Source organism: Pristis pectinata, chromosome 23 (genome assembly GCF_009764475.1).
Source record: "Pristis pectinata isolate sPriPec2 chromosome 23, sPriPec2.1.pri, whole genome shotgun sequence".
Lineage (NCBI taxonomy): Eukaryota > Metazoa > Chordata > Chondrichthyes > Rhinopristiformes > Pristidae > Pristis > Pristis pectinata.
The window spans coordinates 17,303,311-17,323,136 of NC_067427.1; the positions used below are offsets into that span (position 1 = coordinate 17,303,311).

A 19,826-nucleotide genomic window follows, 5' to 3' on the forward strand; every position below is an offset into this window, starting at 1 on the left:
ACTATTGAAATAACACCCAGAATACAAGTACATGTCATTAGCTGAATTTAAGGAAGAGACCATTCATTTGCCCCAGTTATCCTGCACAGTAGATTTACTGTGCCTGGCCTCCCATGTTACTGCAGAAATTAGTTTCCAAATTTTGCACAAAATGTTCTCCCATTATTGCGGCACAGACTTAAAGTACTCTATTGATTTAATTGTTCCCTACCTGAAGCAAGTCAGTTGAAATCTTGCACTTAATTTACTTCAATGAAACAGAAGTAACACTGAATACTTTATCAGCAAGTTGCATTATCCATGTACTGACAGTAGTAAATTGCCCAATTCTGTGTGGATAATACAATTTTCAAAGCAGTTATAAAATATTTTCATTCAATTAATTCTAGAGCCAGTGTGAAAGCTTTGAGCTTTTAAGTCAACAGTTTATCCCATTCGAATAAAATTGAAGAAGCACCTTGCAACATCCTTCACTTCAGAGTTATTTGCTATCAACATTTTTTTCATTGTTTCATCATCCATTCCCCACAAGACAGGACAATGGAATAGTATGATTTTAACTGTGGATTACAAAACAATTTAACAAAATGAACCAAGCTCTAAACTGGCCACACATGAATTAACAGATGCATTGAGAAATGACATTGAAATACAAAGTACATTTGCTTCTGGCAGCAAACACCATTATGGAAGCTGGGAATGTTTGAGCAGAACACTTTCAAATGATATTTTGGATCATAATCAAGATCTTAAGAGGGGCAGACAAAATAAACTGACATATGCACGTAATATAAATGGTCTGAATCTCGATTTGGTAACAAGATGAAAGGAATTTTAGACTGAAGGAACTTCTGCAGAATCTGGTGAATAGAGTTGGCAGAAAATTTAAGGGAAAATTGGATTATCTGGAGAAAAACATTACTTGAAAGTTTGAGAAGTATTGATTACTTTGAACATTAATAGGGGCAACCAGAAAAAAAACTGCAGTGGTCCTTGAGCCCAGTACAGACTTGTGCATAAATTCAAACACTAATGAGTTCCATAAATAAGTGTTCTTATCAAAATGAAAATGTGCAGAACAGTACTGGTTTCTTTAAAAAGGGAGAAACAAGGAAATTCTATAATTAAAACAGACAAAAAGATGCTACACATTGACCACATGCTTTTCTCCACGGATGCTGTCTGGCATGCTGAGTTCCTCCAGCATCATAGTGTTTTTCATCTAGGTTCCAGCATCTGCAGTTCTTTGTTTCTAAAAAGATGCTACATACAGTCAGATGTTACAGGGAGCTGATGAAAATAGTTAATGTGGGTCAGAGGAAAATTATTCAATGGTTATAATCAACAGAACATGATTAGAACTTGGTGAGATGAGTCAAGCCTTCTGGTTCTTGGATTCTACTGAAAGGGCCATTGCATCAATTTGTTGCTGCCTAAATTCCATCCTTGCCTGACGATTCGACTCCAACAGTTCTTGAAATTTAGCATTTAGAACATCATTCTTCTCTTCAAGGTTATCCAAGCAAGAGTTGATCTGATCAAGCATCAAGTTGAGTGCATCGTACTCTGCAAAGAAAGATGGACAGAGGTGAGGAAAGCAATTTTTAAATTACAAGCAGAATGAGCCACAACAGAAAGAACAAACTTTTGCACACAATGACATACTTTTGAAGTGTGATCAGTTACAATAATTGTAGTCGTCAACTTACCCACAGCAAAGGTTCACGTATTACAGTAATAGATGATAGTTATCCCATAATGAATATCACGAGAAAACATTGACCAAAACACTTGGGCGAACCACTGCAGCGTGACAGAGGACAGATGTCCCTGTCTAACATCATGTCTGAAAGATTTTATAGAGGTTTACAAAATGATGAGGGGTATAGACAGTAAATGTAAGTAGGCACTTTCCACCTAGATTAGGAGAGATAAGTACAAGAGGACATGGCTTTAGGGTGAAGGGGGAAAGGTTTAGGGGGGAACTTGGTGGGAGTGTGGAACAGGCTGCCATCTGATGTGGTGAATGTGGGCTCACTCTTAAGTTTTAAGAATAAATTGGATGGATACATGGGCGGGAAAGGTCTGGAGGGTTATGGAATGGATGCAGATAAATGGGACTAGTGGAATAAAGTTTCAGCACAGACTAAAAGGGCCAAATGGCCTGTTTTCCGTGCTGTAGTGTTCTATGGTATCACCTCAGCAATTAAGCAGCAGTTCCCTAGTACAATAAGATTGATTCTTGACCTCAATCTACCTCTTTATAACTTTGCACTTTGTCTACCTGCACTGCACTTTCTCTGTAGCTACGACACTTTATTCTGCATTTTGTATTATTTTTCCTTGTACTACTTCAATGCACCGTGTCATGAATTATCTGTATGAACAGTATCCAAGCTAAGTTTTTCACTGTACTTCGGTACAAGTGATAATAGCAATTCCAGCCGCTTTCCATCCAGGGAACGGCGCGCCAGATCCAATAGCTTCTCCCGGCTGATATTTACCTTCGGCGGATACATCGTCCTCCTCACGTTCCACGTTAACAGCCGGGTCCCCGTTCGGTCCCGACATCGCGGCGAAGATCCGCGTCCCCTCAAGGCGCGGCCGCTGCCGTCCGCGGGGCCCGGAACCTGACCCCTGACCTTAACGCAACCGGCCGCGATGGGTCCTAAGGTGGGGTGTCCCGCAACCGCCTGAGAAGATTACACAATCGTCAATATTTCAATTTTTTAAAAATAGTATAATTCGGAAGATTTTAGTTTCAGGCAGTGACGAAAACCGTCGGCTATGAAAGCTATCTTGCTGCAATTTGCTGTTGATTGAAGGGTAAATGCATGTGTTCGTCTCCTGACCAACGTTTTAAACCCTCAGAGGAAAATAACAGGCAATTATCAACGTCAGTACCACAACATGTGTGATAATGTTAAAATAGGAAAGAAATCCAGTTATTTCGGGCTCTTCACCAACCCCAAAGTATTTTGTAACCAAAGAAAGCTTATCTCTGCTGTAATGTAAGAGGCACAGCAACCAATATGTGCACAGCATGGTCCCACAAATAACGTGATACCTTTGAGAAATAAATGTATGTTAGTTAAGTAATAAATATGTCAAACGTTGGAGAGAATTCCCTTGATTTGTACTAATATGGTTCTGTGGATTTTTTTATATACACCTGAAAGCGAAGATGAGGCCAAGATTTATGCCAAAAATGCCACCTCTGGCAGTGCAGCATTCCCTCTGGTCTGCACTGGTGCGTTAATCTAAATCAGAGCAGTCAAATCCTCAGATATGGAGGTGTGGATAATCTATTAACAATCAGATCAGAGTCAAACAATTTTCCATCTCCCATCTGCAAATATACTGTATCCTACATTTCGACAATGACCGCATTTAAAGTCTTTCAATGGCCATAAGAGCTCACAGTGTTGGGGGAAGTGTGTTAACATGGATCGTTTTTCACATGTAAGACAGAAAGTCACAATAAATGGGCCTTTCTTAGGTTGAGAGGATGCAAATAGTGGAGAGCCCCAAGGATCAGTTCTTGATTCTCAATTATTTACTATTTATATTAATGACTTCAAGGAGGGGGCAGGGTGTGTTAGGTATCCAAGTTTGCCGAAGATACAAAAATAATTGTCAGGGCATGTTATGCTGAAGATATTTGACTCTGCAACAAGCTATAGATATTTTGAGTGAGTGGGTGAAAACTTAATGTGGGGAAAGTATGAAGTCATGCATTTAGGTAAGAGGAATCAAAAAGCAGATTATAATCTAAAAGGAGAGAGATTACAAATGGGTGCAGTACAGAGGGATCTTATACATGAATAAAAAATTTAATGGCGCAGCAAGTACTTTAGAAAGACAAATAATGCAGTGTTTTTTGGTAAAGGGGAATTGGAGTTTAACAATAAATAAACTTATTACAATTGTACAGGATGTTAGTGAGACCGCACCTGGATTACTCATATTATTTTGGTCCCCTTATTTAAAAGAGATATATTAGCATTGGAAGCAGTCCAGAAGAGATTTATTAGGCTGATTCCTGGAAGGGTTTCCCCATTAAAAACAATAAAAGAAGTTGGATTTCTATTCTTTGGAATTTAGAAGAATGAGGGGTAAGTTTATTGAAACATATAAGATCCTTAGGGGCCTGACGGGTAGATGTTGTGATGTTTCCAGTAGCGGGAAAGTCTCTAACGAGGGACAAAGTTACAAGATTGTGGCTGGCATTTAAAACTGAGGTATGTAAGAATTTCTTCCCACAGAGGGTGGTGAATCTCCGGAATTCTCTACTCAGTTGTGGAACCAGATGATTGGAGATATTTAAAGAAGAAATAGATTTTTTTTAAAGATTGAGGAACTTAGAGCTGTGGGGAATTGGCACAGAAGGGATGGGGCACATCAGCCATGATCATATTGAATAGTGAGCTGGTCTGAGGGGCCAAGGGGCTCATTCTGGCTTCTATTTTCTGGTTTTCTTGTAAGGTGCACAGGAACATCCTGAAGTTGTGAAACCTGCTCTAAAACTGTCAGTCTATCTTTCATTTTAAACTCCTACTTTAACCCCCTAACATATTTCAGAAAGTACAGATACACGAACTCTTATCTTTGTATCATGATTGCGAGCCGGACTCCTATGCTTTTCCCCCTCCGGGGCCAGAGGTGCATAGGGGCCAATTTTAAAAATCCATTGTTGGCTTGGGTGGGATCAACTGATTATAGATTATTTGATTTGGTGTTGAAGAGCTGGTATATGGTACTTACCTACTAAACTATTGAGATATCTCTTTTTTTCCACAGTAGCAAAGGTGCAATGTTATGGTTTCACTTTTGTATGATCTTTTAAATTGTGCTCCTATTAAAAAGGGGGCAAACTTGTTAGATATTTTTTGGGTTGATGGCACAGGCAATTCTGATGGGAAGATTAAACGAACTAATTGTTGGTCGTGATTGTCTGAGAGCCATATTTTGACTTCAACAGTGATTGTGAGGTGTGCCTGCAATTTTACCTTGTACAACCAAAATTACTTTGTCAACGCTGTTTTTGCTTACTTTGGAACCCGATCAGAAACTGTTTTGCAGCTGAAATGCCAAGAATGCATTTGAAGGGGGTGGGGGAGGTGTTCGGCATTGGGATCAATGAAATGCGCCTTTAAAAATAGCAGGGCAAAACCTCGTTACGTAAATTAAAGATGGCAGCTTCCTATGTTAGTCTGGGATGGTATTATATCCGTTGTGCAGCTTCTAGGAAGGTTTGCAAATGGCAATTCCTGGTGTTGCAGCCTGGCTGTAGGTTCTACGGTTACAGTAGGGGTTTTCAGAAGAAACAGACAGAGGGGTTCAAAGTTGGCAACACTGCGCGGAGCTTTGCATTTGTATTGGGTGGAACCCTGGGGCTGTACCAGACGATCAAGCATTATGTACAGCAGCATCGCGCCCAACAACAGTTCGCAAAGGTAAATATTAAAGTGAACATGAATAAGGCCAGGCGGTTCTAGCGGTCAGTAAAATCATGGTTTAAGTTAGTATACCGGATTAAACCACCTATGCTGTAGTACCAGTAGTTGCAACGCACTGGGTTTTCATCAGTTCGAATTCGTTTGCGTTCAGAAACACAACCTAAATGCAATTCGTATCATAATGCTGTCAGATTTTAAAATTTGAGTTATTTTATTATGGCAAATATATTCAAAAGAATATTAAACTTTTCTTAGTTTAAAAATCCTGTCGAGGTAGCAGTACTATAACATTGTGCCACGTTTCTGAAGGTCTGGGTAACTTTCCAAAGAGAGTAATGCCCTTAATTTTTTTTTACTTATTATATGAAAACAAATGTGTGAACACGACACCATGTTTACATGTTTTGTCTGTGTAACAGTCCCTGGATTTGTATTCCAAACAGTTTGATTTTTTTCCCCCAAGATCTGGGAAAAGTGGTGGATCAATCCTTTTAATAGTTATTCTGAAATCCATTATTGTAAAATTGTGTGCCTAGTTTTTTGGGGGAACTCAGAAACGGGGTTATGCATTCAGCCTCTTGCATCTGCTACATCATTCAAATGAATACCGGTTAATCTGTTTCCTGACTCCATTTGCTTTTGTTCTGTAACCTTCAGTGTAGATGACAAGTGATCTCAGCTTTGAACTTTCTATTGACCAGAAGCCATAACATCTAACAGGAATTCCAGAATTTGTCAACCTTTTGTGTAAAGGAGTGGTTCCTGACATTCGTCCTGAAAGCTCCAGATTACATCCTTTTTACTTGGACTCCTAATATCATACAGCACAGAAACAGGCCCTTTCACTTAGCGAGTCTGCATTGACCTTCAAGCATCCATTTACACTATCCCATTTTTATTCTCCATACAATCACATCAGTTTCCCCTAAGTTCTACCACTCACTGGGACAGCTAGCAGTGGCCAATTAACCTACACATCTTTGGATGTGGGAAGAAACCAGAGCACCTGGAGGAACCCTATATAATCACGGAGAATCTACAAACCCCAGAGAGACAGCACCAGAGGTCAGGATTGAACTTGGGTCACTGGAGCTGTGAGGAAGCAGTTCTACCAACTGCACCACTCTACTGCCCCAAAATCATAGGAAATAATTTTTCAAGCCTTTCAATTTATTCAATCAACTTTTAATTTTTGGTATCCGAGAGAATACAAGGTTGGTCTGTGCAACTTGTCTTCATAATTTAACTCCTTTAACAATGGCATCATTGTGGATAATATTCCCAAAACTATCATTTATTTCCTGAGATAATTGCAGTAATTCACTCTGTCCATAAGAAGTGATCCTTGCTGTTTTCAAATGAAATGGATTTTAACAGTTGCATATAAAGTAGAATTATAAAATGGTGTTGGGAATTAGCAGTGCAGTGGGGTCAGAAACCAGGTGAGTTCTGGAAAACAATCCTGGCACAGATGGACGAGACTGAATAGCACAGTCATGTACCATGATTCTGTTAGTTCATTAAAATTGTTACTTCAGTTTAAAGTGATTTCAATTCACATTGTCAAATGTGTGACAGCTTAACTCAAAAAACAAGTCTAATCTGATACTTGTGTGATAAAGCCAAGTGATTTGAAATTACCTTCTGACAGCAGCTGGTGCCAATGGAATAATAGATCAATATCAGGTGTGACTTTGGTGGTACACTCCTTTTTGAGTCAGTAGATTCCAAGATCAATTGGAGCTGTACTGTTTAAGGTGATATTTTTTCAGATGATGCATTAAACTGAGGCCCTGCCTGCCTTTACAGATGTGCATAAAACTACTATTCTGAGGAGGAGCTGAGTTTCTTGCCATTCGTCTTTCAATCAACATCACTGAAAACTGATGTTTTGCTCATTATATCGTTATTTATGGGATATTGCTGTATGTAAATCAACCAAATAGTTTCCTATATGATGAAAATAATTACACTTCAGTATCATTTGTCATTAGCTGAAAATTGTTTTGAGATGTGTTTAGATGAGGGAAGACGTTACATAAATGCAAGTTTATATTTCTTCTTGTCACTTGCTCCTTTAGGAATGAAAACTTTGCAATTAAATGGTGCTGATGCCTCAGACTCCCAGATTCTTCAGCTATTGAAATACTTCTGAAATTTGCTCACTTTAATAATGTCAGAAATGGAACTGCTAATTTGCACACATGAAGATTTCACAAGCGGCAGTGTGATTATCTATTTTAGTGATTTTTTTTTGTTTTTGGTTGATGAGGTATTGGGTAGGTGGAGCAGCTCTTAGCATGTGGTCGCAAGCAGCATTCACTCCCTTTTCGTCTCTCTGTTTAGTTGCAGGATTCCAGTACTGGTCTGTCTCTAACTTTGTATCAGTATAAGACCTGCCCATTCTGCAGTAAAGTCCGTGCATTCCTTGACTTTCACTCGCTGCCTTATGAAATTGTGGAGGTAAACCCAATCTTGCGGAAAGAGATAAAATTTTCCAGCTACCGAAAAGTTCCAATTTTGATTGGGGAGAATGGAGAGAAAGTGGTAAGTTAGCGTAACTCTGTGTTTAATGGGCATAAATTCAAACTACTGAGCACTTAGGCCAACATTTGAGTGCAGTAGCAAGGAAGTGCTGCATTGCATGAGTTGCTGTCTTTCCAATAAGCTGTTAAACAATCTGCTGCTCCACTGGATGTATATTACACAGATCAGAACAGCAGGTGGTTTAACAGCTCATTGGAAAGATGGCAACTCATGCAATGCAGCATTTGCCATGTACTGGCTAACATCCTTCTTCAATTAATAGCAGCCAAAATACAAACTGTCTAGTTTGTTGGAGAGTCTTGCTGTGTCCAACCTAACTGGCCCTTTTACTAATGTGGGTTATAACATGACAAAGCAATTAAAGCAATTTGGGATATTTAAGAAACAAACAGAAAATCCTAGAAGCACTTGGCATGTTAGACAGCACCTATGGAGAAAGGAGTCAGCATTTTGGGTTGGTCCCGGTGCTGTGTTACTTGGGTGCTTTGCTGATGTGTTATCTGTATGTTTGCCTCTTTTCCTTTTCCACCTCTTTGTTTCTCTTTGCTTTTCATTTCTAAGTTTTTCTTTTCCACTCCGTCCCTTCTCTCTCCACCCAACCCCTTCCTCTCTCTCTACAAGGCTTGTACCGTGTTTAGTATAAATTTCAGGTTCTTTTTAGTTGAAATCTTAACAAGTGAATAAAATTTTATTGGAGTTGGATGGTTGTCAACTGCATGTGCAATAAATGACTTGTAACCAATTTTTTTTCTTTCTTTCTTCAGCAAATCAACGATTCCTCAGTTATTATCAGTGCTATAAAGACCTATTTATTGTCCAGGTAAACCAGAAGTGGCTACTGGCAATTGTGTTACATATTATTTCCAAGCTACTTGGCTTTGTGAAGTTTACACTCCTGTTTGAGTGTTCAGTTTCAGCACTTTGTTCTCAAAAACATTTCAATTTACTGCCTCTCTGACTATTAGTTTTGTTTTCTGTATTTTCATCCTTGCTAATTATAAACTTGTTTTAATTTTCTTTTGACTTTTTATTTGAACACCAATCAATCAGTGTTGATTTCCTTGAAACCAGGACTTTCTCTTCCCATGTACAAATTGTTAAGAGTACTCGTGTCACTGGTACTATTTGCATAAATATTCACAGATGCAGGAACAGTCCTTAATTAACTTGGACATGCACATAGACACTCCTTCATGAAGAGCTTTATGCCCTCTGTTAGACAGACTTGCAATGCCCTTTCTGTGTATCACTTGACTGCAGTTATCAAATGTTTGTACACAATCACATGACCCTCCAACACTTAAAAGATTTTCATTCACTCTGGCACACGATCACAGTCTTGGAAATGGGGTTTTTGTTAAGTTTCTCTTCAAATTCCACTTGTTTTTGATATTTCCCATGTTTCCCATTTTTCCCTGAAAGGAAAAGGTTCCAAGATTAATTATTTTCCTTTTCAAAATAACAACAAAGGGGGCAAAAATCCTTGCTCTGCCCTTGTGTACTTTCCATCAGAAAGACGCATTTCAAGTTCCATTCCACAGATATGAGTAAAAAAGGGAATCTGGGCTTTTGCTGCAGAGCAGCATTGAGGGAGTAGTGTTCTATCATAACTGCTGCCTCTTAATTGAGAAAATGCTAATTCTGCCACTCTACAGAGATCCCTTGGCACTGTTTTGAAGAAGAGCAGATCAGTTATTTTGGCATCCACACCAATGGCTATTCTTTTCAAAAAAAAAAGCTGATTATTTGGACGTCATCACATTACTGTTGGAGGGACCTTGCTGCATGTAAACTAGCTCCCTCATTTCCTAAGTTACAACAATGGCCACGTGTCAATAGTTGCAAAACACTTGGGGACCTCCTATCGGGAATGTGTAATGTGCTATATAAATGTGTCTTTTTAAATCTTTTCCTTCCTGTACCAAACAAGATCCATCAGTTTGAAGACTGGGGTAACATTTCCTCTGCTTCTTGGTGCATGTGCTGCTCCTCTTCCCCCATGAAGGGCAAGTTGCTACAAGCCAGTTTCCTTTTGTTGACGCTGTTGTTATATGGGCAATTCTGGGCATAAACTCATGCACAACACCTTGGCCTGGAATATCTGCTTTGACCACAGTCAACAGTTTATTTGAGTTTCTTTTCCAGTAAATTTGCACACTGCTGACAGTAAGATCATCTCCTCACCTAGTTTTGTGAAGGTAATATTTAAAACTTAATAGTTTATTAATAAATTTAGGAATATTAATACAACTGAAAATGTTTTATCACAAAAATGAACATTTTTAATTAGTGTAGTTCATCTAGTTAGCTGTATGGAACCACTTATTATTTATACTTGTGTATAATAGTCAGTTTCTTCACAAATCCTGAGGAAAAAAAATTGAAATCATGCTGCTAGTGTCTTTTTTTTTAATGTTGGATTTTTTTAGTCTCCTCAAACGCCAGCAAACATGCAGATTAACAGAAACTCTCTATGATAATTGATTTTATCTCTAACCAGTTTCTTGGGCAAGACCAGCTTCTCTCACAGTGCTAACGTGAACACTGATGGAAAAACAATTTGCATTTAAATTCTGCAGTCTTTTGTGCTGGTGTAACCAATCTTCAGGCAAAAAGAAATCATTATAATTGGGTGGGAACTCTAGTCCATAGTGTCCACATACTTAGTTGTACTATCAAATTCTTCCACTTGCCTAATCCTGTCCAGAGAGTGGTCCCCTCTATCAACATTGGTATATGAGACTGTTGTAAGGAGACAGAAAAGAATGACGTGGAGATCCCTTTGAAATTTTCCCCTATTCCCCACAACTTTATCTGGCTGTCCTGATTGTTCCCTTTACCCCAGCACAACCCCTATGGTACAGTTGTGTGCATGGCTAATTGCAGGTGCAAACCTGTACTGTGAAAGCTCGAGCATTGGTTTTGAACATGTTGGTTGCAAATACTGGAATTCTTGATGTGTATTTGGGATGCAAATAAAAATGTGCCATTTTCTCTCTCTCATTCAAATATTTAGGGACAAAAACCTAAGTAAGGTGATATCATACTACCCAGAGATGAAATCAAAAGATAAGAAGGGAAAGGAAATTACTGAATATAACAACAAGTACTGGGTGATGCTGGAGGACCAGGATGAATGGCAATACTATCCCAATAAGGAGGCGAGGAAGTATGTAAACTGGAATATGAATAACATCCATCATTTCATTTCTATATATCATAAGTACTGCTTGTTCTAACTAGGACAGACTTCTGTATCATCCAGTGTGTTCCCTCTCAGCTAAACCTGTTAGTTTTGCAATAATTGTCTTTAACTCAGTTGCTTGTCTTTTGAATGTTATATTCAGCTGAGTTTTCCATCCGCTCATCTGTCACACCTTCAGACTTCTTTCCCTGTTTTGATATATGCTGAAGATCTTATCCTGCTGTTTGAAGTGTTTAGCGAATTTTCTGTCCCCTAATTAATGTCCCCAAACACTTGGTCATTAATGTTTGCTGAATCCTACAATGTTTTATGTGTCAGTGAAACATTACGTGCCAAGCGCTTTGAGCTGTTCATAAGTCAAAAGAAAATATTGAATAATGAGATGTATTCTCTGCTCCCTTCCCAGAATTCTGGCTAAACTCTGGTACCAAAAAAAACTACAGGCGACCCCTGCACTACAGGGTGTTGTGTTTCAAGAAAATGGTCCATATCATGATTTAACATAACGCAAAGCTGCATCATCTGCACATAGATCAGGAAATGCAAGATGAACAAAAATAAATTTTATGTTTCCGTCTGCCACAACAGCCAGGACCTCCCAGTGGCCACCCACTTCAATTCCACATCCCATTCCCATACTGACAAAAGTCCTGATGAAGGGTCTTGGCCCAAAACGTCAACTGTTTATTTCCCTCCATGGATGCTGCCTGACCTGCTGAGTTCCTCCAGCACTTTTTGTGTATTGCTCCAGATTCCAGCATCTGCAGAATTTCTTGTGTCTAAATTTTGTGTTTCTTTGCTTTAAGAACGAATTTTTGTGCCATACCCTGGATTTTTTTGATGATTTGTGAATTCTGTAAGGGTGAATTTCCCTTACCCGAACTGCTGTAATGTGGGGATCGCCTGTACCATCAAGTCTCAAAAAAATCTTCAGTCTCTGCATGTGTTGTAACCATGATACAGCAATGTCTTTTTTTTTGGCACTTCACTATCATCTGTGAATACTTGCCTGAGAATGTACCATACATTCCACACTTCTTTTGCAAAGTTCTGAAACTTGTTGTCCTCTTAGCCCTTGCATTTCTTATTTGCTGATTTATCCAGTTGGAGTTCCCGCCAGAGTAATTTTTAATCTCTGGTGTTGGCAAAGTTTGGGAGGTAGTGGGAAAGTTGGTGGTTATTCACCCTGCCATTAAGGTCAATTTAACTATTATTGCTTGGTTTCCACCACTGATGAGTTATCAACTACTTAGTCCTAAATCAGATCTCTTCTGTTTAGAAGCCTGTATTGTTGTATCTTTTCAAAAATGTGATTTCAGGATCTGGGCAACCCTGGTCAAACTGGCATTTGCCCATTACCTTGAGAAAGTGTTGATAGGTCATTTTCTTGAACTGCTGCAATTTGTGTCCAAAACATTCCCACAGTGCTGTTGGATGGTGAGTCCCCACTGTTTGGGCCAGTTCCAGTGACAGAAGAGTCTGTGTATATGTATCTGAGTCGGTCTGGGGTGTGACTTCGTGATGATATTGTTACCATGCAACACAAGGGGAAAGAGAAGAAAGATCAGGCAATGCACAGGAATTTGACTTTTGTCTGTTTTTGAAGGGGATTTATGAAATGCACACATTGTATACTCGTGCCTTCCCTTTACCATTCTGAATTATTGTAGGGGAGGTGGGCCAATCGCCGCTACACATCACGTAGGCTGTGACCCATGATAATGGTGACAAACTGACGTCAACTTCAGGTGTGGTATGTTCTTTGCGTATAACTTGTATTGGTTCTTTTCTTGCCCAGGGAAGAAATGAAATGGCGCAAGTGGGTGGATGACTGGCTGGTTCACCTCATTTCACCCAATGTCTACCGCACTCCTGGAGAAGCCCTAGAATCTTTTGATTACATTGTGCGGGAGGGGAAATTTGGTGTGTTTGAAGGATTTTTTGCAAAGTATGTTGGAGCAGCTGCCATGTTTTTTGTCAGCAAGAGGCTCAAGTCAAGGTATGTGCATATTATTCTTCAGAATATTTAACTAAGTCCAGGCAACTGGACTCCACTTGAAGCAACTGTATCACATTCTTTGATTGTTAGACTAGAATGAAGCTCTAATGAAGCTTTTTGACCTCCTGTGCCTTGTGTTACAAGAATGCACTGAACCTCTACATTTGCTGGTTTTCAGACACAACCTTCATGATGACGTGCGGCAAGACCTGTACAAAGCAGTCGATCAATGGGTGGCTGCTGTGGGCAAGCACAGGCCGTTTATGGGTGGAAATATGCCTAATCTCGCTGACTTGGTAAGAGAGTTCATTCTGGATTATATTTGGGTGCCTTAATACCACAGCTAAGAGGTTAATACTTTCAGGAATGTTTGAACAGGTTGTGTCTCTTTTCTCTGGAAAAGACTGAAAGAGTAACCAAATAAGGGTCTTTACAGTTATGGAGAATTTGATAGATTAGATGTTGAGATATTACAACCTTGTACTACCTCATGAAGAGGTAGGATGAGGTACAGAAAAAGAAGTTGATTACTGTTAAAGCTACTAGAGAATTTAGCAGAAATTTCTCTAGACTGAGAGTGGTGAGAATGTGGGACTCGCTTCCATAGGAAGTGATTGTTAGTGGCATGGAGCCTTCAAGAGGAAGATAAATAAGGTCGTGATATGTTGATAGTGAGTGAAGAAAGATGGGATTAGGCTCGTGTGGAGCAGTTACACCAACATGGACCATTTGAGCTAACAGGCCTGTTTCTGTAATGCCAAGTTTATTTAAATCACTGAAACTGAAGCCATCCCATTCAATTTTCACCAGAAAGTGACAACAGCTTCAGCCTGAATGTCAGTCAAAAGTTGTGTTTAGTCTTGAGCTCTTTCACCACAGTCATCTATTTCCAGTTCCATATTGCCTATATCTGATTTTTGCTTCCTGCTCAACTCAGTGGAAATCATAATCATTATCATTTGAGTTTCTCAAGCCTTCTCTATCATTGATCAAGATCACACCTGATTATTTTTTTTAATATCAAACACCAATTTACTGCACTATTCTGATAGCCCTTCATTCATTTTAATATCCTAAAAAGCTGTCAATCTGTTTTGCATGTAACAAACCAACAAACTACCACAGCCTTCCACAGAGCAGAGAATTCGAAAGATTCACCCCATATAGGAAGAAATTTCAGTCCTATTTGGCATTCCTCTTATTTTGTGACTGTGACCCCCTGATTCTAGATTCATCAGCCAGAGAAAACATCATCTTCCCACTCTCAACCCTATCAAGCCCTGTAAAAATGTTACAGGTTGCAATGAAATTGCCTCTTATTCTAAACTATAGAGAACAGAGGCCCACCCTACTCGATCTCTCCTTGTATGACAGACCCACCATCCCAGGAACTAGCCTGGTGAATTTTCAGTGCACTTGTCTTAAAGCAAGCATATCTCTCAAGTCAGGAGACCAAAATAGTATTAGATGTTTCTCACCAAGACCCTGTATAATTGCTGTAAGATATTGTCCTCTTGCATTAAAAAAATTTCTTGCCCATCATATACCATTAACATGTTGTTCTGTTCCGTTATCCTTGTACTACCTTGTGCATCCTCAGTATTTATCTTAACTACTCACCTTGAAAGCAAGTTCTCCAATCTTTAACAAATCTCTTGATAAAGAAGTTTCTCTTGAATTCTTCACTTGATTTATTGGTGATTAATACACTTATGGCTGCAGATTCTGGTGTTTCCCATAAATGGAGATCATTTCTCTACCCTGCACACAAATGGAAATGTCTTCTCTCCTTCTACCCTATCAACTCCTTTTCTTAAAAAAAAATTCAACATCAATCGTGGCAGCATCCCTTCTCCTTTTGTCAAGAGGGGAGCTCCTCCCTATTCAATTATCCTGTTACGTATAATTTCTTAAGTCTGTTCCTATAATTTCTTTCTTCTCCTTTCCTTCCTTACAGGCTGTCTATGGAGTTCTCCGGGTAATGGAAGGTCTGGAGGCATTCAATGACATTATGGCAAACACCAAGATCAAGCCATGGTATCAAAGAATGGAGGAAAATATCCGGAAGGGACAGGAAGTTGAGCGATAAATTGCTGCCAGGGGAAATGCATTAAACATTTCCATCAATGATTTTGAACGGACAACAGGATATATCTGCAGAAAAGAATTGAGTTTTGTTTAATAGTTCCATCACGCAACACTCATCCTTTGTTAACAGTAGTTGGTGCAATGCTACATTCTTAGCTTAAATCTGGTATGAACCAAATATCAGGGCAAGCCTGATACTAAAATAAAGTTGGTGAATGTAGTCTCGTGCTGCTCTACTCCAAATTCTGTTCAGGTTTTATTGTGTTTATTCTGCTTAACATTGATCAGAGGGGAAAACTGTTTTGTCCTAATGCTAAGAGTGTAAAAGCATCCAGGAAGACATTTATTTAAAAAAACAAATTGCCTAATAGAATAAAACCATAGCTTTAAAAATCATGGTATTCATAAATTAAGCAGTCTGATGATTGCGAGCATTGAAATAAAAAAAAACAAAAATAAAATGGACAACTGAATTTCACTGATAACATACAGCAAATGCAGTGCATCTGTAGAGAAAACAGACAAATTAATGTTTCTGCTGTGATACTTGAACTGGTAAAAGTGATCAGCTTTTAAATAGCAAAAAGGAACCCAAAAAAAACACACATCAAATTATTGGTAGGAAGACTGTTATGTGCATATGTTGCCTCTTTCCCTGCCCTTTGTTTCACTTGAGTGCTATTTATTTTCTTTCCTGAAAAATTAACTACCTGAGAGTGGGAGAGTATTCCCCAAGGACCTATCCCTTATTCCTGCAACAATATAACTAGATCATCTGATCATCATGTTATGTGGAATTTTTTATTTTGCAATTGGCTGCCATGTTTTCTACATTACAATTGCTCCTGTCCATCACAATGCTCATATTAACTATTTTTACTCAGGAAATTGGACAATGCTCGGACCTGTTTAATATCATTTGGTTTCGTAACCAAATGACTTTCTAAAATCATTGAGGATAACTGTGCTTAATGTTGGAGGATTCCAGTCACTTCTGGATAATGAGATCATGAGAGACTGGATTGGGCAGGGATTTTTTTTTTACCCTGAATTGTAGGAGACTGAGGGGTGCTTACAGAGGTATATAAAATCACAAGGACCATAGATGGGATGAATGGTCACAGTCTTTTTCCCAAGGTAGGGGATCCTAAATCTAGAGGGCATAGATTTAAGATGAGGGGGAAAGATTTAAAGGGGACCTGAGGGGCAACTTTTTCAAAGGGTGGTGGGTATGTGGAACAGGCTGTCAGAGGAAGTGGTAGATGTGGGTAAAAGACATTTGGACAGGTACGTGGATAGGAAAGGTTCAGAGGGATGTGGGCCAAATGCAGCTAAATGGGACTGGCTCAAGTTGGCAACTTGGTTGGCATAGAGGAGTTGTGCCAAAGGGTCTGTTTCTGTGCTATATATGACTCTATCCTCAAAGTGTTTCATTGGCTCTAAAATGATTTGGTATGGCTCAAGGTCATAAAAGGTGCTGTATAAATGCATGTTCTCTCTCCTGTTTTTACATTGTATCAATTACCTTTAGTGCTATGGAAAATACAGATATCTTGATACATGATTTCCCTTTGAGATGCACCTTGATTCATGATTTTCCATCCTGGATTAATTGGAGGAAAACTCAGTGCTCTGTAGATTGATTGTGGCTTAGTAGTCCAGGCTGCACCAGGTGAAGTTATCAAAGTTGGAAAAGCCAGTAGGAAATGACAGCCCTCAAGATGCTTGAACTTTTGGTAAAGTGTGATGGACAGGTACCAACTGCAAGACCAGTTGATTTCCATCTTATTGGAATGAGAGTGATTTGGTATATTACCTTGGAAGTGTAATTCATCCAGTATATAGTTTGTGATACCTATCCTCTCCTATGATTTTTCCCTTGTTTCTGTTTCTCCCTATGCTTAACTACTATTCAGTTGCATTTTGTTGGTTCAACAAAACTCAATTTCCCTGAAGTCAGTTTATCTTGAGAAAGCGGATGTATCGGAATCTTCTTGTATACTTGATGCATTTTCTTTTGGTGCTTTTTTCCCCCAAGAGTGGGTGAGGTGGAGTCTCTTCAAACATTGATGGGATCTTGAGGTGAAGGGGAAACCTTTGCTGCAGTTGTAGATGGATGATGCAAGTATTATTTAATAAAAGAATGAATTTTACTGCATGATGTAATGTTGCTGGATTGCAAAAGGCAATAATTAAGAACCATGAATTCAACATTATGGATGGGAGCAGGAGTTAGCTGTCACAAACCAGCAACAAAAGAAACACACTGAGCATGATTCAGTGTTAAAAACTATTTTATTAATCACTACTTATGATAATACGTAAAATAAAAGTAAAAAAAAATGTTAGTATGTTAGAATTCAAAAATGTTAAACCTTGAACGTTAACCCCAAAACTAAACTCGTCGTGTGTGTGTGTGACAAAGTCCAAAACTCCCAGTTCCGGAATGGTTCTTAAAGTTCAGTTCCGCAAGCCATAAGGTGAAACATGAGCAAGGGCTTCTTCAACAACCACCGTTGTCTGAAGATTAGACGTAGAGAACATAGAGAGAGTAAATACGAAATCCAAATGTTCCACGATGGAACAGGGTTTACTCGGTAGTGACTTCCTCACCCCAAAAAGCATCCGAACCGTGGTCGTCCACATACAAATACCTGTTTCCTTCTACAGGTCAGCAACAAAGTGAACTCCACCGGATTACTTCCAACTTCCATACATGGATTTCAGTGGCAAACACAGTTATTGTTTCTCATCCGTCGATAGAGAAAACAAGCAGGCTGGTGTCTCTCTCCCTTCTCTCTCTCCTTCTTCTTCTAACCTCTTCAACAACATCATTACGTCTTTTATCTTCTATTGACGTAAGCACGCCCCACACACACACACACACACACTCTATCTTAAAGGGACATTCACTGAGTCCATAACATAGCCTTTAACCTTACTGCTACATTCCTGCATTATCTCCATATTCATAGATTTTCAAAATTTAATGGAATCAATCTCTGTTTGAATGCCCTATGGCCAAGCCTCTAGGGTACAGAATTCAAAGGTTCACCATCCCCTGCATGAAAAACTTTCATATCAGTCCTAAATAGCCTACTCCTTATTCTGAATTCAACCCCTGGCCCTCTCCCCTGTGTCAAGCCCTGTAAGAACAGTGTTGAGTTTTAATGAATCTATTATTCTTCTAAACTCTCGAGAATACAGGCCTAGTATACTCAATCTCTCCTCCTACAACAAGCCCACCGTCCCTGGAATGGGGCTAGTGAATGTTCACTGGACTCCATCCATGGGAAGTATGAGGAGACTAAAAGTACACGGACCTCCAGGTGTGGTCTTGCTTAGGCTCTATATAATTGCGGTACTTCTGTACTCAAATCCTTCCATAATAAAAGCAAACGTACAATTTGCTTGCTGCATCTGGCCTTCAATGACTTGTGCGCAACCACACCCAGGTCCCTTTGAACATGATCATTACCCAATCTCACCATTTTAAAGAATATTCAGCTTTCATACTTTCAGCAAAGTTCACATTTTTCCACATTGTATTTCATTACCCATGCTTTTGCCCATTTATTCAGCTTGTTTGTAATCTATTGGAGTTTCTTTACATACTCATTATCAGCAATCTTTTCTACTTTTATATCATTAAGAAACTTGGAAATGTGATATTATGGTCCTCTTGGCAAAATTGTTGATGTAGATTCTGAATTCCTAGGGTCCAAGCCAATCCTTGCACTACTCTACCAGTCACAGCCTGCCAACCTGAAAAAGATCATTTATTCCCACTCTTGGTTTTCAGTATGATAACCAATTCTCAATCCATATTAGCATATTATCCCCAACTCCATGCATTTTAACCTTGTTGACCACCTTCTCTGATAAAGTAGGACTTTACCACAAAGCTGCTTAAAATACAAACCGTATTCACTGGTTCCCTCTTAACGAGTCACATCTTTAAAGAGCTTGAGTAAATTAGACAAACATTATTTCCTTTCTTAAATCTATACTGACACTGCTCAATCCTATTATTCAAGGTGTTCCGTAATACTTTTGTCATTGTAGATTTCAGCATTTCCCATGATTGATGTTGGTAGCTCCCTGTTTTCCCTCTCCTTCCTTAAATAGTGGAATCACATTTGCTACACTCCAGTCTATAGGAACAATAACAAAGTCAATAGAATTTTGGAAGATGCCACCTCTTTCAAAACTCTGGGATGTAGATCATTATTCTTTGGGGTCTGTTGGCTTTTATTATTACCAACCTTTATAGTACTATTTTTATACTAATATTTATTCAGTTCATCATTCTCAGTAGACCCTGGACTTCTTTGTGTCTTGGTGAAGGTTCAACATAAGAGGATTCTACCAACCTCCAATATGTTACAGCTTTCTGGGCTTAACAATGAATTCAATAATTTAATCAGCCATTCCGGCCTCATATTTCACATTTCCAGCATTCAGTTTTTTTCCTCCTTTTCTGGTAATTTCAGATTTTATTTGTGTCCTACTATTTATACCTCTCCCA

General features: G+C 39.0%; 2 protein-coding genes across 4 annotated transcripts; one reads left to right on the plus strand and one right to left on the minus strand.

The window, feature by feature from the left end:
* Positions 1-264: 264 nt before the first annotated feature.
* Positions 265-2,671, minus strand: bbln (bublin coiled coil protein). Its single transcript, XM_052036881.1, has 2 exons — positions 2,505-2,671; positions 265-1,566 (listed from the first exon to the last, which is right to left on the minus strand). Exons 1-2 carry the CDS (start codon positions 2,569-2,571, stop codon positions 1,376-1,378), a joined length of 258 nt encoding a protein of 85 aa, XP_051892841.1. The 5' UTR covers positions 2,572-2,671; the 3' UTR covers positions 265-1,375.
* Positions 2,672-5,185: 2,514 nt separating this feature from the next.
* ptgesl (prostaglandin E synthase 2-like) lies at positions 5,186-17,434 on the plus strand. 3 transcript variants are annotated; one of them, XM_052036877.1, is made up of 7 exons: positions 5,186-5,456; positions 7,806-8,006; positions 8,771-8,826; positions 11,023-11,175; positions 13,010-13,210; positions 13,389-13,506; positions 15,168-17,434. In XM_052036877.1, exons 1-7 carry the CDS (start codon positions 5,193-5,195, stop codon positions 15,297-15,299), a joined length of 1,125 nt encoding a protein of 374 aa, XP_051892837.1. In that variant the 5' UTR covers positions 5,186-5,192; the 3' UTR covers positions 15,300-17,434. The 3 variants fall into 3 exon arrangements, with proteins under 3 accessions (XP_051892837.1, XP_051892839.1, XP_051892838.1); XM_052036879.1 differs by lacking the exon at positions 7,806-8,006 and having other exon boundaries at positions 5,202-5,456; XM_052036878.1 differs by lacking the exons at positions 5,186-5,456; positions 7,806-8,006; positions 8,771-8,826 and adding an exon at positions 10,125-10,204.
* Positions 17,435-19,826: the final 2,392 nt, after the last annotated feature.

Excerpts from the sequence above, each read along its gene's own strand:
- bbln (XM_052036881.1), bottom strand. The coding sequence starts at position 2,571 with ATGTCGGGACCGAACGGGGACCCGGCTGTTAACGTGGAACGTGAGGAG. Across the intron at positions 1,567-2,504 it reads GGACGATGTATCCGCCGAAG|AGTACGATGCACTCAACTTG; the intron begins GTAAATATCAGC and ends CTTTCTTTGCAG.
- ptgesl (XM_052036877.1), top strand. The coding sequence starts at position 5,193 with ATGGCAGCTTCCTATGTTAGTCTGGGATGGTATTATATCCGTTGTGCA. Across the intron at positions 5,457-7,805 it reads CCCAACAACAGTTCGCAAAG|TTGCAGGATTCCAGTACTGG; the intron begins GTAAATATTAAA and ends CTCTCTGTTTAG. Across the intron at positions 8,827-11,022 it reads AAGACCTATTTATTGTCCAG|GGACAAAAACCTAAGTAAGG; the intron begins GTAAACCAGAAG and ends TCAAATATTTAG.